This window comes from Miscanthus floridulus, chromosome 5 (assembly GCF_019320115.1).
Source record: "Miscanthus floridulus cultivar M001 chromosome 5, ASM1932011v1, whole genome shotgun sequence".
NCBI classification, from domain to species: Eukaryota; Viridiplantae; Streptophyta; class Magnoliopsida; order Poales; family Poaceae; genus Miscanthus; species Miscanthus floridulus.
Genome location: NC_089584.1, coordinates 4,077,578 through 4,091,783, shown reverse-complemented (window position 1 = coordinate 4,091,783; position 14,206 = coordinate 4,077,578). Strand labels below are relative to the sequence as shown.

The window sequence follows — 14,206 nt, the reverse complement described above, 5'->3', positions numbered from 1 at the left end:
AGAACAAGCAAGGTTAGTCGAAAGAGTCAAGTGGATACAACCATCAGGCTCGAGAGAAGAATAAGACTGGACCAAAAGATTTTCTAGAAGTGTGAGACAGATGAACAACTTGGTGATAACCTTTTTAGCATATTGAGCGGCAGAGCTCCTGTCATTGTTTAAAAAAACCTTTTTAGCATATATGTAGCAACTGCATGGGCAATAGATTTCGTCATGTTTTTCATGGATTATCTGGTGCATTGGACCCTATATATGTCATGGTTGAATATGAAATTCCAAAATTATTGTGATATAGAAGTATAGTTATAATAAGCGTATGGACAATAAAAAGAGAGATGGAAGAAGAAAAATAGGATCTGAGGTTTTGGTAATGTTTTTGTTTTTATGAAAAGTTTCGGCAATCTGTTTAGAGGAGGTGATCAATAAAAATGAAAAGATGCATTGCAAATGATTGGGGGAGGGGGGGGGGGGGTTCTTCGGAATCAGCGAAAACACAAACAGTATGGGCCTCCTAACAAAGTAGGACTTGTACGGCCTCCGCACGGCCCCGTTAAGGATTTGTGACATTACAGCATGGAGGGTCGCTGCTGCGTGGCCGTACAGCCCATGAGCCCAACTTTCTATTCATTCGCCTTGGAGACGGAAAGTCCAGTGAGGTGTTGGCTTGGGCCGTTGGGCTGGGCCGCAGACTGATGTAAAGAAAGTCACAAGTGATTTTGATTTCAGACATTTTGATTGACCCTACTGCTCGCAGCTGTCTCCTGCGGCTGCACCTGCACGGCCATCGGCACCGCTGCTTTCAGGCCCTTCTCCTGATCAGCGGCGGCGCCATGCACACGCAACTCTGCTTCAGCTGCTGCCCCGTCGCCTCTCCTGTAGATGCAGTACAGCAGCAGGTGAAGCATGCCCATCGTTACGCCGATGAAGTTTGGCGACTGCAAAGGATCAAGAACAAGCAACCAAACGGAAGCGTCAGACAAGAGTCCGGTGGTTAACTGGGTTCTGTACTTCTGTATGTATATATATGTTTTATCCATGAACATGAACTTGATGGGATCCAGATGATGTGCTAACCGCGATTAAGAAGTCCCTCCCGAGGAGCCAGTATATCATCCAGATCGCGCTGGACAGGAAGGAGAACAGCGACAGGTAGAACGGCATGAACTCCACGCTTTTCGTCGTTATGACTCGCTTCTGCAATCACAGGTGTCCGGTCCAGAAGATCCTTGGTTTAGAACACTTGATCGACCGTAGTAGACAAATGTTGTCAAAATGGAAGATTGAAGATTTTTAGTACGTCGTTATCTTCATTAGTTCGATTTGGTTCCTGCATTAACTGTTGGTGAATCTGATTTTTTTACATGACAGGTCGGTCAGATTCAGAATTGAGCCTTTGTTAATTCATCAGGACAGGGTTTTATCATGAGCTGGTAGTCTGCTAGTAGTTGTGTTGTCCAATTGGACATTTGTTCTATGTTATTCATCAGTGTGAAGGCTATGTATACTGTATTGTATTACTATATACTTATGACTGATAAATACTCACAGCTGCCACCATTGGAGAGCTGTACATGGATATGGAAGCCACCAGCCCAACACTGCCCACAAAAACCTTGCGCATGTGGTGTGTATGGGCCACGAAACTCGACAAAGCCGCAGTCAAGCCAAACAACGCCAGCACAGGAAGCACCAGCTGCAAGGCAAACCTCTGCAAATTAAGAAACAATAATAAATTCAGAATCAGGTAGCCTGCTAATAAGTGCTAACAGCACTCAACAGTTCAGACTCGTCTGACAATACGTGTGAATAATAATGAATGAAAGAAGATAATGCATCGTCACGGCCACCACTTGCCTTCTTCTCTGCTGGTGCAAACCATACGTATATGCCGATGAACGAGATCTCCAGCAGGATGCCCACCCCGTTGATGGTAGCGACGGGCAGGTTCTCCCATCCGGAGCTCACTACTGGGAGCCCGTACCAGGTGTACAGGAGGCAGTTGAACAGAGCTAGGATGTATGGCACGCATGAGAATTCCTCCACGTTGCCCTTTTTTATCACCCTTCTGAACGTCAATCTGGTGTGACATATGTTGCAGAGCCAGAGCATGTACAGGTGATAAGCAGGACTAATTGTTTCAGATAATGCATAGTAATATAATTCAGGACATATATGATGCATACATAGGGGCTGCATAGAGGAGCATGGAAGCAGCATTTCCTGCAAGAGAGGGTGAGAGACAGACAGAAGGGGCGTAGGCTTTACAGTTATTCAAGAAATAATAATATGATTCGAACAGCATGTAGTTGTAGATGTGAACTACTGACCTAGGATTCCTACGGCAACACGGACTGTATTTGGAACCATTCTTGGTTGCTGTCGCTGACAAGCATGCACACTCGTCCTCCAAACCGAGTAAGGGCCTAGATGTGTCGATGTGCTGGCTACCTGAGTAGTAGCATGTTTGCCTGAAGTGGAGGCAACCAATTTATACTGCCTGAGGCAGCACAACACAACTGAATTGCAGAATGAGTGGGTGTAGAACAAGAAGCAAATAAAGGCCTGGCTGCTTGGAATGGAACTTAGCTGTGTGGCTCCAGTTAGCCTGAGGGAATGATGGCCGTCGACCTGTCGTCAGTTAAGGTCATTCATTTGTCCACACAGATATAGATATCCCTGCAACTGACTAAACAAATTTTTAGCTTTTGTTCCTATGCGTGCTATGCATGTCCAAAGGTACACTGATTATATATATACCGCACTAGAAAGAAATTAAGTGATTGTTGCGTGGATCACCAAATCAACTCTGCGGCCGATGAGGATTGGCTTGGAGGTCTGACGAACTAGGTTGAGCACGTACATATGCTTACTCTGAATCCACATGAGTCCACTTCTTCAGCGACGATGATGTGTCACCAAATAATGCCCAAAAAAGCAGGTCTCTGTGGATTCAGGATGAGAATGTTTAGTCATCGTGATAAAAGCCATGTAGCACTGGAAGGCACATTGCTCCATTGTTGTGCATTATGCAGCATTGTTTAGTCATTGCAGGCGCCAAGTGTGCGCTGGTGCATGACAGGCTCCGCTCACTAAAGCTAATGGTAATGTGCACGCGCACCATGAATTGTTAAAGACGCTAGCGTATATGATCGCCTGTCGCTTGCACTAGAAACTAACTAATGTAACCGTGGGCAGATTAGAATTCGCTCCAGTTTCATGGTATGCCTTTCTTTTTAATTTCGGTAATGGCCCTCGCATCAGCTGTGCTGTGCTCCGTTTGACAACTCCTCCCTCAGGTCAGGGGTTAAATATTTACGCATGGACACGTTTCATACCATAGATCTTACTGGGCTGGGCTGTCCCTACCTCATTTTTTTCCCCCAAAAGCAGTGCTGCTCACGGAGATAATAATGCTAGCTAATAACGTTATTTTTCTTTCACAACGAGTAACGTTGTTGTTCTGGAGGGGACGGTTTCTGCGGCCCAAGAATCCCACAAAGATGGGCCGGCACTGCAGCCCACGCTCCAGATGGGCCAGATATCCTGTAATTATTATTTTTTTATTTACGGTTAATTGTGGGGAGAACGTCCCCATCCTTCCCGTTACGGGATTTCTAATTCGGTCAAGGCCGGAGCTTCCCTATTCGTACTCTGACAAGTTGTCTATTCCTAATCGGCGGCTTGCTTGTAATTAACGAGCGCCGTCTTCAAATGCCCACGGCGTTTCAAGCTCGTATATACCACCGCCTCCCATTGCCACGAGAAAACAAGAAAGTAGTTTGCTTGCCGACCCAAAACACAATTCGCGATATAGGAAACCGAATCGGCGGCTAGCGGTCCATCCAATGAGGCCCGTAGCGTTGATTACATCGTCGTTACTGACGCCGATGCCGACGCCGAGCCACGGGGCCGGAACCTCAGCGTCGGCGGCCACGGCGCTGAGGGAGAGCCTGCTGCAGCGCCCGTCGTCGTCCGCCAGGCCGACACCGACGCCGACGCCGACGCCGCGCCGCGAGGCCATCCGGCGGCTGCGGGAGCGCGCGGATGCGCTGCGGCGGGAGCTGGACGCGGTGGTGGACGGCACGGAGGCGGCCGAGGTGGCCACGCGTGACGCCAAGAGGCGCGAGCGCGAGGCGGCGGCCGAGCTCCACGCCGCCGCGAGGACCGGCGAGACCCAGTGCGCCAAGCTGCGGGAGCTGGAGGAGGAGCTCAGGGACAAGGACGGGCGCATCAAGATGCTCGCGGCCATCGTCGATACCATCCTCACCAAGAGGAAGTGATCCATCTCAAGACACGAACGGCGTCTGCGTGCTGCCTACGACTGAAGCCCGGTGGTGATGGGAAGGCCATCGTGTCAGCTTTCAAAGCTCACACTGCTCTATTGTACTCTTGTGTGTCTACTGTTTCTCTTTCAGGGCATGAGCATCTATCGATCTGAACATGCATCTGCGTATCCCTGTGTTAGTTTCCTATCTGAAGGTTAGACGTGAGGTTACAAGGACATGAAAGTTCAAAAAAAACAAGTTTCTATATTTCAAGTGCCTAATTTTGTTTAGGAGTTTTAAGACAATAATCTTATGGGAGAATTGTCTGGCGGACATCCAAAGTGATGGTCGTTTGCTGTCGGGCACCTCGTTTTGAGCAGTTTGTCAGAAGACACTCTAGTTCGGTAAAATTAGACCACATGACACCACGGACCGGTTTCAGCCGGTTGAGAAGAGAGAACAGCGGTGAAATGACATTCTTGCCCCTACCGCTTTCTTCTTCCTCTCTCCCTTTCTCTTTTTTCTGTTTCTTGTCCCCGCCACCCTCTCCGCCTCGCGCACCTGCCGTCATGGGCGGCTGCGCCTCTGATGCCCGTGCCTCCGACGTCCCGCTTCGGCGCCGCGCCCCAGCCTCGGGCCTCCAACAGCCTGCTCCGGCACCGCGCCCCCAGCGCTCGGGCCCGCGTCTCCGACGTCCGCGGCTCTGCGCCTGGGACCACGCCTCCGACTTCCGCGCTCAGCGGCCACGGCCCCACCCTGCGCCGACGAGCCACGCTCCGGCGGCCGTGCCCTGTTTGCCGGCGTGCACGTGCTCCCTCCCCTGCTCTCTCTCTCAGTGGGCCGCGACGGCGTGATGCGCGACGGCGGTGTGCGGGCGAGGGGTGACGCGCAGCTGGCTAGGCCACGGGCCACGGCATGGTGGCGGCGCCGAGCAGGTCCCCCGCGCGCGACGCAAATGGCTGGCAGTGGCGGGGCGGGAGGGCGGCGGCGAGGAAGGGGTCGTGGGAGGCGGGGCAGAGCCGGCTGCGCCGGGTGGTGGCAGGGTAGGGGCAGCGCGCGGGGGCGTGGGCGCGAACACCGCGGCACTCCTATCGCTGGCAGCAGTAGCGAGCGCGGCTGCTCGTACGTGGCGCTCGTGGTCGCGGCAAATGCTCGCCGGCTCGCCCGCAAGCCCGCATGGCCGCGGCTACGGCAGCTCGCTAGCTCGTCTGTGCGCCTGCGTGGCCGGGGCTGGTCGACGGCAGTGGCTGCTGCTCAGCAATGGAAGAGGAGAAGAGGAGGAAGAAGAAAATGACCGGTGGGGCCCGCGCGTCAGTGAGAGGCAGAGGGGCGAACCCAACTGTGGCTCAGGGGCACCGAATGTCCAAAACAAAATTTTCTCTCTCCTCAACCGGCTGCAACAGGTCCACGGTGTCCTGTGCTCTAATTTCACCGAACCAGAGTGTCTTCTGGTAAACTGTTCAAAATAGGGTGTCCGCCAGCAAACGACCATTACTTTGGATGTCCGCCAGACAATTTTCCCTAATCTTATACAATCAGCTACCACCTCCGTCCTAATGTTTATATTACCGAATAAATATTATTAGATTCTTCATGCAACATAGTTTCATAGTATAGTATATTTATTTAGTGTCATAAATGTTAGCAAATTTCTTTATAGATTTGGTCAAACTAAAAATAATTAGACTTAGGACAAAATTAAAACTTAAGCTTTTTAGGACGGATGGAGTAATTATCTAAGTTAAAAGACAGCTCATAGGAGATAATTTATAATCTTTTTTCTATAGCCGAACAATGATAAAAAAAAAGTATGTGTTGCCTAAATAAACAACAATAAAAAAAATCAAGCAAGATATAGGAGAAATGAAAAGGTACAGTACATTCTTGGCAAAATTAGCTACGGGACAGTGAAAGTGACGTCGCTTTGCTGCTGAACATCCAAAATGAAGCAGTTTGTTGATAGACACTCTGCTTTTGTCAAATTTGCTGGTGTACACCAGACCCAATAAAATATAAGAGAATTCTCTGTAGACCATTATAAAATATGCAAATTCTTTATATAACACCAGAAAAGTTCATCTTCCTTGTCGACCATCAGTTCATAAATTCCATCCCCAAAGCCACTGCCGTCATCTCCGTTAAAGCACCGTTGGGCGTGGGTGTCGGTTTTTTCAATTAATGGCCATTCTACCCCTAGGTATGTGCCTTCCGGTTTGCTGGCCCTTTCTCCTCTGACGGCGGCGGGATCGACGGCGGCGGCAGCGTGGAAGGGAAGAGAGGTCCGCTACTTTCGCACCCGGCTTGACTCTCCCGGCACCCTCTGCAACCGTGAGGAAGAAGCTAAGCTGAAGGCAAATGGGCTCGACGTGGAGTTGCAGAGGCACCGCATCGAGACCCTGCTGATCGAGACGTGACGCAGGAGGCCAGCGAGGCGTCCTCCTCGCTCCTCGTGGCCATCGGCGTAGCGCGGCGCCACCAGCTCGCGCTCTGCCGCCTGCTCCACTAGCTGGAGGAGGACGACGACGGCGGCGGGGTCGAGGGACGCGGTGGCGGCGCACGTCCGCCTCGACAACCCGCTGTCGCCGGGCCGCCTCGCGGGGTTCCATGAGGTGCACGGGTGGTGCGGCGCGCCTGGCGTCGGCTGGCCCGCGCAGTGCTCGTGGCGCGGGGCACGGCCGCGGCGGCTCTCGTGGCGGCGTGTGCGGCCACCGTCGTGGCCGCTGTGGTGTTCGCCGCGCAAGCGGTGGTGGGCGTCGGCCGTCGGGGCACGGATGGCCGCATGGTGGTGCGGCGCGCGCACGATGAGCTGGAGCACGGCCGCGACGTGGCGCGCATCGTGGTGCGCGGCCGCGGCGAGCGACCGCTGCTGCAGGAAGTGGCAAGGGAGGAGGCGGAGTGCGAGGAGGGCCTGAGGGCGCAGCTGGAAGATGGTGGCGCACGAGATGACGCGGGCATTGCCTTCGGAGCGATTCATGACAGAGAAGACATCTTCACTATATTGCCCCCGTTTGGTTTGCTGAAACTTGACTGAAACTGACTGAAAACACTGTTCCGGCTGAATTGTTGTAAAAAAATACTGTTTTGGCTAAAAAAAAACAAGCCGAACAAGCCGGCTTCTGCGTAAGCCGAACGGGATGGTAGGGCTGCTGGAACAAGCTGCATGTCTTGAGGAACAAGCTGCGCCTGGACCTGTTGTGCAGGAGCGACAGCAGGCCGGTTTTGGTGCCATGAAAGCAGAACTGGCGCAAGTTTGGCGCCGAAACGATGCCCAGGGCCAGGAGCGACTGTCGGCGGTGGCATACAAGGAACCACTGAGCATTTTGCAAGGCACATCAGCGGAGGGTAGAATGGACATTTCGTCCTCTAGTTAAGGCACGTTAGAGACAAAATTGACGACAGTGGCTCGTCAGGGATGGAACTTGTAAACTTATGGTTGCAAGGAAGATGAACTTTTCTGGTGTAACAAGGAAGTTGCATCTTTTATAACGGTCTATAGGGAATTCTCTCCAAAATTCATTTTCGATTTTCGAGAAGTGAGATGAGCGGTGAAATGTCACTTTTGCCGCCTGCCACTTTCTTCTCTCTCCATCTGCTCGTTCTTCTCTCCGCGTCCTCCACCCCTGAGCTGGAGCAGAGACTTCATGCCGCCCCTGAGCTGGGAGCAGAGACTCCGCGCCATCAGGGGCCTCGCGGCCGGCTTGCTCTACCTACACGAGGACTGGGAGCAGGTGGTCATCCACCGCGACGTCAAGGCCAGCAATGTGCTCCTCGACAGCGAGATGAACGCTCGGCTCGGTGACTTCGGGCTCGCACGGCTGTATGAGCGCGGCGCCGGCCCGCAGAGCACGCACGTGGTGGGCACCATGGGGTACCTCGCGCCGGAGCTCGCGCACACCAGGCGCGTGACGCCGGCCACGGACGTGTTCGCGCCATTGTTGGCCGAGCTGAGCTCGAGCTTGACTCCGCCGTGCCCTGCCACCTGGAGACCACCACTGCCCAAGCACTCCTCTCTCTCACGCTCCCCAATCTCGCCCTCTCTCTCGCGCTCTCTCTGTCCGCCCCGCTCATCCGCCATGGACGGCCGAGCAGGGAGCTCCTCCGGTCGAGCTGGTTGTCGCGCTGCACTCCTTAGCTCGCGCCGCTCCCGCAGCGCCATTCCTTGGCTGTTACCGCCGCCGGAGCACGGCTAGCCGCGTTGGCGTCGCTGCAGGTCCGCCGGTGCTCGTGGCCCCGCCTCCTCCAGCCACGCGCACGATAGGGGTCAAGCCGAGGCACCGCCTCCTCGCCGCTGGCAGGCCTCCGGCCGGCCAGAATCGGCCCCAATCCCCGACGACCATCCCCGTGCGGTCGGAGGAAGAAGAAATAGGTACGGGCATAACGGACATTTCATCGTCTCTCTCCTCGAAAGGCAGAAGTAAATATTTTATTGCGTCCGGTGCCTATCAGCAAATTTGACGAGAAGCAAAGTGTCTATCAGTAAACTGCTCTATTTTATATATCCAGCAGCAAAGGAGGAGGTCACTTCCGATGTTTCTAGCCAATTTTGCCTAAATTCTTTGGTGCTACGTTACATTACCACTGTGGTAAATTAAAGGAGATATAGAAAAATTAAAAAAAAGCAATTGTCTTAGGGCATATGCTCCGGTACTCTTTTTTCTAAAAATTATATGCATCTCAAAGGAATCTATTAAACTAATTAAATATTTTCTTAATATGTTTTGTTTGGGTAACGCTTGGCTAGCCCGTTCAACCCAGTCCCGAGTCCAGCCCTGACCCAAAGCTAAAGTAATTAAGGTCCCCATCCCGTCTGTTCCAAGCTTCTCCGTTTTCACGTGGATTCGTTGAAGGAGACGACTACGATGAGCGGACTCGACGGAAGTTCCATTCTTACCCCGACGGTGAGTGAGGACGATGCCTCCATGCCCCTCCTGCATTCGGCCTGTTCGCTGGTCAGTTTTTGGGCTGGTTTAGACTGGCTGGTGCTGGTTTATTACGAGAGAAAAACATTGTTGGCTGGCTGGTTTGGGTAGGGCGATTGTTTAACATCAAACTCCTCCATCCGTGATCCTCGCAACTCATGTACAGATCCTAAGAGGCAACTTATTTGCATGTTCAGGAAGTGAACGAGATTTGGCCCCACGCAGATGATGGCCAAACCAGAATTGCCAGCACATGTTCATGTTCGTTCGTCAGGCATAAAAAAATTCTTAATGCAGTGCAATTGCCTGAAAGAGGCATACAAACTGTCAAATATACACAATCCTTCAACATTTGTAGTTCTGTACCGAACTGAAGAAGTGTAAGCTGACACTATTAGAGATTCGATTTAGGGTTATACTTAAAATTATGTTTAAGCGGAGACCAAAAATGCAAATGTATTTTTGGAAGCCTGAGAGAGGACAGCAGCCCGGTCAAGGACGATGGGGGTGCCCGCCTTTCGCTCAGTTCGCCGGTTGCAGTTTTTCCGGAATAATCGGCACAACGGCGCCGTCTCCTTCAATTCAACGGATCGGAGCAGTACGGAAAAAGAGGGGACGGGAGACCCGACTTTAGGTTTGGGTAGGGGTATGGACTCAGGACTGGGTTGGATGGGCTGGGCCTAAACGTGATCCAGATACAGAAAGTGTTTAATCATCTACAGCCTGTTCGTTTGGCTGGACTGGTTCGTTGCTGGTTCGTGAAGAAGTACTGCTGGCTGGTTTGTGTGAGAGAAAAATAATGTCCCGACGGGAAATTTACGATCGTTTACGATCGTATAAGCCCAGCCGAACAGACTGCTAATAGGCTGCTTTGAGATGTGTGCAACTTTTAAGAGGAGTACCATAGCAGTTCTCTTGTCTAGTGACACTTTCGGTGTTTATTACGGGTCTTAGTTTTCTACATGTGAGTTTTGGGCTTTTGGCCCACGTATGTTTCCATAAACCAAACTGGTACGGCAGCAAACACGAGAAGCAGCAGCTCTGATCCGACTCGATCACGCGCGATGTCCTCCACATCGAGTTGGACGTCGACGACCACGCCGGCACCAGACCTGACGTCGCCGAGTGCCCCGGCCAGCAGGCCGCCGCCGGTGCTGGCGCGGGACCCGACGGCGACATCGGAGCGCGAGACGACGACGACCATCCAGATCCGGCAACTGAGGGATCGCGCGAACGCGCTGCGGTGGGAGCTCAACGCGGCGGCGGACGCGACCGAGGCGGCCAAGATGGCCACGAGGCACGTGGAGCGGTGCGCGCGGGAGGCGGCGGCAGAGCTCCGCCGTCTCGACGTGGTGAGGACGAGTGGGACGCAGGCCGAGAAGAAGCTGCGAGAGCTGGACGAGGAGCTCAGGGACAAGGACGCACGGATCAAGCTGCTCGAGACCATCGTCGCCACCCTCGCCGACAACAAGTGAAGGCAGGCATGCAATTTCCATGCTCGAGTCCGTGTCGTGTACGTGTGGCCGCCGCATATGCACACGACGAGAGCCTGCGTGATATGGTACTACTACTATCTATGTTCTTTTATTTAGGAATTATTACACGAGTTTTGAGGATGTGTAAAAACATGAAAGGATGGAAGAATTCTAGGAAACGATGATTGCACTCCATTGACTAGAGCCCATTTGAACTAAGGGGGTGTTTGTTCCGTGGACTAAATTTTAGTCCATGTCACATCGGACGTTCGGATGCTATTTAGGAGAACTAAATATGAGTTAATTATAAAACTAATTACATAGATGGAGACTAATTTACGAGACGAATTTATTAAGCCTAGTTAATCCGCCATTAGCACATATTACTGTAGCACCACATTGTCAAATCATGGACTAATTAGGCTTAAAAAATTCGTCTCGTAAATTAGCCACAATCTGTGCAATTAGTTATTTTTTTCGTCTATATTTAATACTTCATGCATATGTCTAAACATCCGATGGGATAGGGACTAAAATTTTCCTGTAGAAACCAAACACCCCCTAACTAAAATAAATTATTAGCATCGACCCCTCATGTTTACGAACACGATCAAATAATATACGAACTAGACGTAGTACATGTTGTCTGAAAAAATATAAATCTAGGCTCAAAAAAGAATCAGTATAAATCATAAGTCTCCAAATACTAAGTCATGCGAAGCCCATACATAACAGTATGTATAACACTAAATTTACTCGTAAAAGAAAAATGCTTTTATGCAAGTGAGATCTAGTTTTGTTCGCCTCATCGCGTAGAAGACACCGGTGCAAACGAAATTAAAAATGAATACACCGTTCGAAAGTTATAGCAATTTAAAATAAATATTTTGTCTTTTTTTTTGTGATGTCACATGTCAACAACAGGGAAAGTGAGCGGGGAAGGAGTGTGGGCGGCCGGCATGCATGCGGGATCGTGCGGGAAAGGACGGTGGCCAGCCAGCATGCATGCGGGAGCGTGCGCTCAGAAGCGTTCTCGTGAACGACCGCTAAAATGGATTTGCGGACACCAGATCAGAAACATATTTGCTTGGCTCATGATTCATGAACACCGCCGCGACCTCCCATTGCACACGTACCTTGTGGGCATGCAGGAGCCAACAGGGCACTTATTAGACAGTGACGAAGCCATAAAAAAATTTAAGAGGGGCTAAACAAAAGAATAGAGGTTTTTTTATCTTCTCTTAACCTTAGCCCCTCCTATCTAATACATGTATACATAAAATTTTAAGAGAGAACTTAGAAAAACTCCACGTGCTCAGAATGGGTTCGTAGGGGGGGCTGAAGCCCCCCTAGCACCACCGCTGGCTACGTCCCTGCATACATAATCTATATATATATATATATATATATATATATATATATATATATATATATATATATATATAGAGAGAGAGAGAGAGAGAGAGTATTGAGTAGCCAGCTACAAAATAAGTTATTCTATAGCCACCTCCATTTACGATAATTTTATATACTAATTTACGATAATGTCAATACATATTTATGATAATTAGGTTACTATAACATATGGGGATATTTATCATAACGTTATAGTAAACCACTTAGTAAGGAGTTACTATAATCTCGTGAATTAACATAGTAATTATCGTAACTCAAAGTGGCTACAGAATAAGTTATTTTGTAGCCAGCTACATGCTAGTGTGTGTGTATATATATATATATATATATATATATATATATAGGGAGAGGCTATTCAGTAGCCGGCTACAGAATAAGTTATTCTGTAGCCACCTCCATTTACCATAATTTTATATACTAATTTACCGTAATGTCAATACATATTTACAATAGTTGTGCAACTTTTAAGAGGAGTACCATAGCAGTTCTCTTGTCTAGTGACACTTTCGGTGTTTATTACGGGTCTTAGTTTTCTACATGTGAGTTTTGGGCTTTTGGCCCACGTATGTTTCCATAAACCAAACTGGTACGGCAGCAAACACGAGAAGCAGCAGCTCTGATCCGACTCGATCACGCGCGATGTCCTCCACATCGAGTTGGACGTCGACGACCACGCCGGCACCAGACCTGACGTCGCCGAGTGCCCCGGCCAGCAGGCCGCCGCCGGTGCTGGCGCGGGACCCGACGGCGACATCGGAGCGCGAGACGACGACGACCATCCAGATCCGGCAACTGAGGGATCGCGCGAACGCGCTGCGGTGGGAGCTCAACGCGGCGGCGGACGCGACCGAGGCGGCCAAGATGGCCACGAGGCACGTGGAGCGGTGCGCGCGGGAGGCGGCGGCAGAGCTCCGCCGTCTCGACGTGGTGAGGACGAGTGGGACGCAGGCCGAGAAGAAGCTGCGAGAGCTGGACGAGGAGCTCAGGGACAAGGACGCACGGATCAAGCTGCTCGAGACCATCGTCGCCACCCTCGCCGACAACAAGTGAAGGCAGGCATGCAATTTCCATGCTCGAGTCCGTGTCGTGTACGTGTGGCCGCCGCATATGCACACGACGAGAGCCTGCGTGATATGGTACTACTACTATCTATGTTCTTTTATTTAGGAATTATTACACGAGTTTTGAGGATGTGTAAAAACATGAAAGGATGGAAGAATTCTAGGAAACGATGATTGCACTCCATTGACTAGAGCCCATTTGAACTAAGGGGGTGTTTGTTCCGTGGACTAAATTTTAGTCCATGTCACATCGGACGTTCGGATGCTATTTAGGAGAACTAAATATGAGTTAATTATAAAACTAATTACATAGATGGAGACTAATTTACGAGACGAATTTATTAAGCCTAGTTAATCCGCCATTAGCACATATTACTGTAGCACCACATTGTCAAATCATGGACTAATTAGGCTTAAAAAATTCGTCTCGTAAATTAGCCACAATCTGTGCAATTAGTTATTTTTTTCGTCTATATTTAATACTTCATGCATATGTCTAAACATCCGATGGGATAGGGACTAAAATTTTCCTGTAGAAACCAAACACCCCCTAACTAAAATAAATTATTAGCATCGACCCCTCATGTTTACGAACACGATCAAATAATATACGAACTAGACGTAGTACATGTTGTCTGAAAAAATATAAATCTAGGCTCAAAAAAGAATCAGTATAAATCATAAGTCTCCAAATACTAAGTCATGCGAAGCCCATACATAACAGTATGTATAACACTAAATTTACTCGTAAAAGAAAAATGCTTTTATGCAAGTGAGATCTAGTTTTGTTCGCCTCATCGCGTAGAAGACACCGGTGCAAACGAAATTAAAAATGAATACACCGTTCGAAAGTTATAGCAATTTAAAATAAATATTTTGTCTTTTTTTTTGTGATGTCACATGTCAACAACAGGGAAAGTGAGCGGGGAAGGAGTGTGGGCGGCCGGCATGCATGCGGGATCGTGCGGGAAAGGACGGTGGCCAGCCAGCATGCATGCGGGAGCGTGCGCTCAGAAGCGTTCTCGTGAACGACCGCTAAAATGGATTTGCGGACACCAGATCAGAAACAT

The 14,206-nt window shown here is 50.1% G+C and overlaps 1 protein-coding gene across 1 annotated transcript; it reads right to left on the bottom strand.

Moving 5' to 3' along the window:
• Positions 1-447: 447 nt before the first annotated feature.
• LOC136451366 (bidirectional sugar transporter SWEET3b-like) lies at positions 448-2,616 on the bottom strand. Its single transcript, XM_066452074.1, has 6 exons — positions 2,328-2,616; positions 2,184-2,220; positions 1,855-2,077; positions 1,547-1,708; positions 1,075-1,194; positions 448-935 (listed from the first exon to the last, which is right to left on the bottom strand). Exons 1-6 carry the CDS (start codon positions 2,365-2,367, stop codon positions 723-725), a joined length of 795 nt encoding a protein of 264 aa, XP_066308171.1. The 5' UTR covers positions 2,368-2,616; the 3' UTR covers positions 448-722.
• Between the last annotated feature and the right edge of the window lie 11,590 nt (positions 2,617-14,206).

Bases quoted from the DNA above. Each gene is read 5' to 3' on its own strand.
- LOC136451366 (XM_066452074.1), bottom strand. From the start codon at position 2,367: ATGGTTCCAAATACAGTCCGTGTTGCCGTAGGAATCCTAG. The intron at 1,709-1,854 runs GCAAGTGGTGGC...CTTAATTTGCAG, and splicing joins TTGCACCAGCAGAGAAGAAG to AGGTTTGCCTTGCAGCTGGT. The intron at 1,195-1,546 runs GTGAGTATTTAT...CTGTGATTGCAG, and splicing joins GCTCTCCAATGGTGGCAGCT to AAGCGAGTCATAACGACGAA.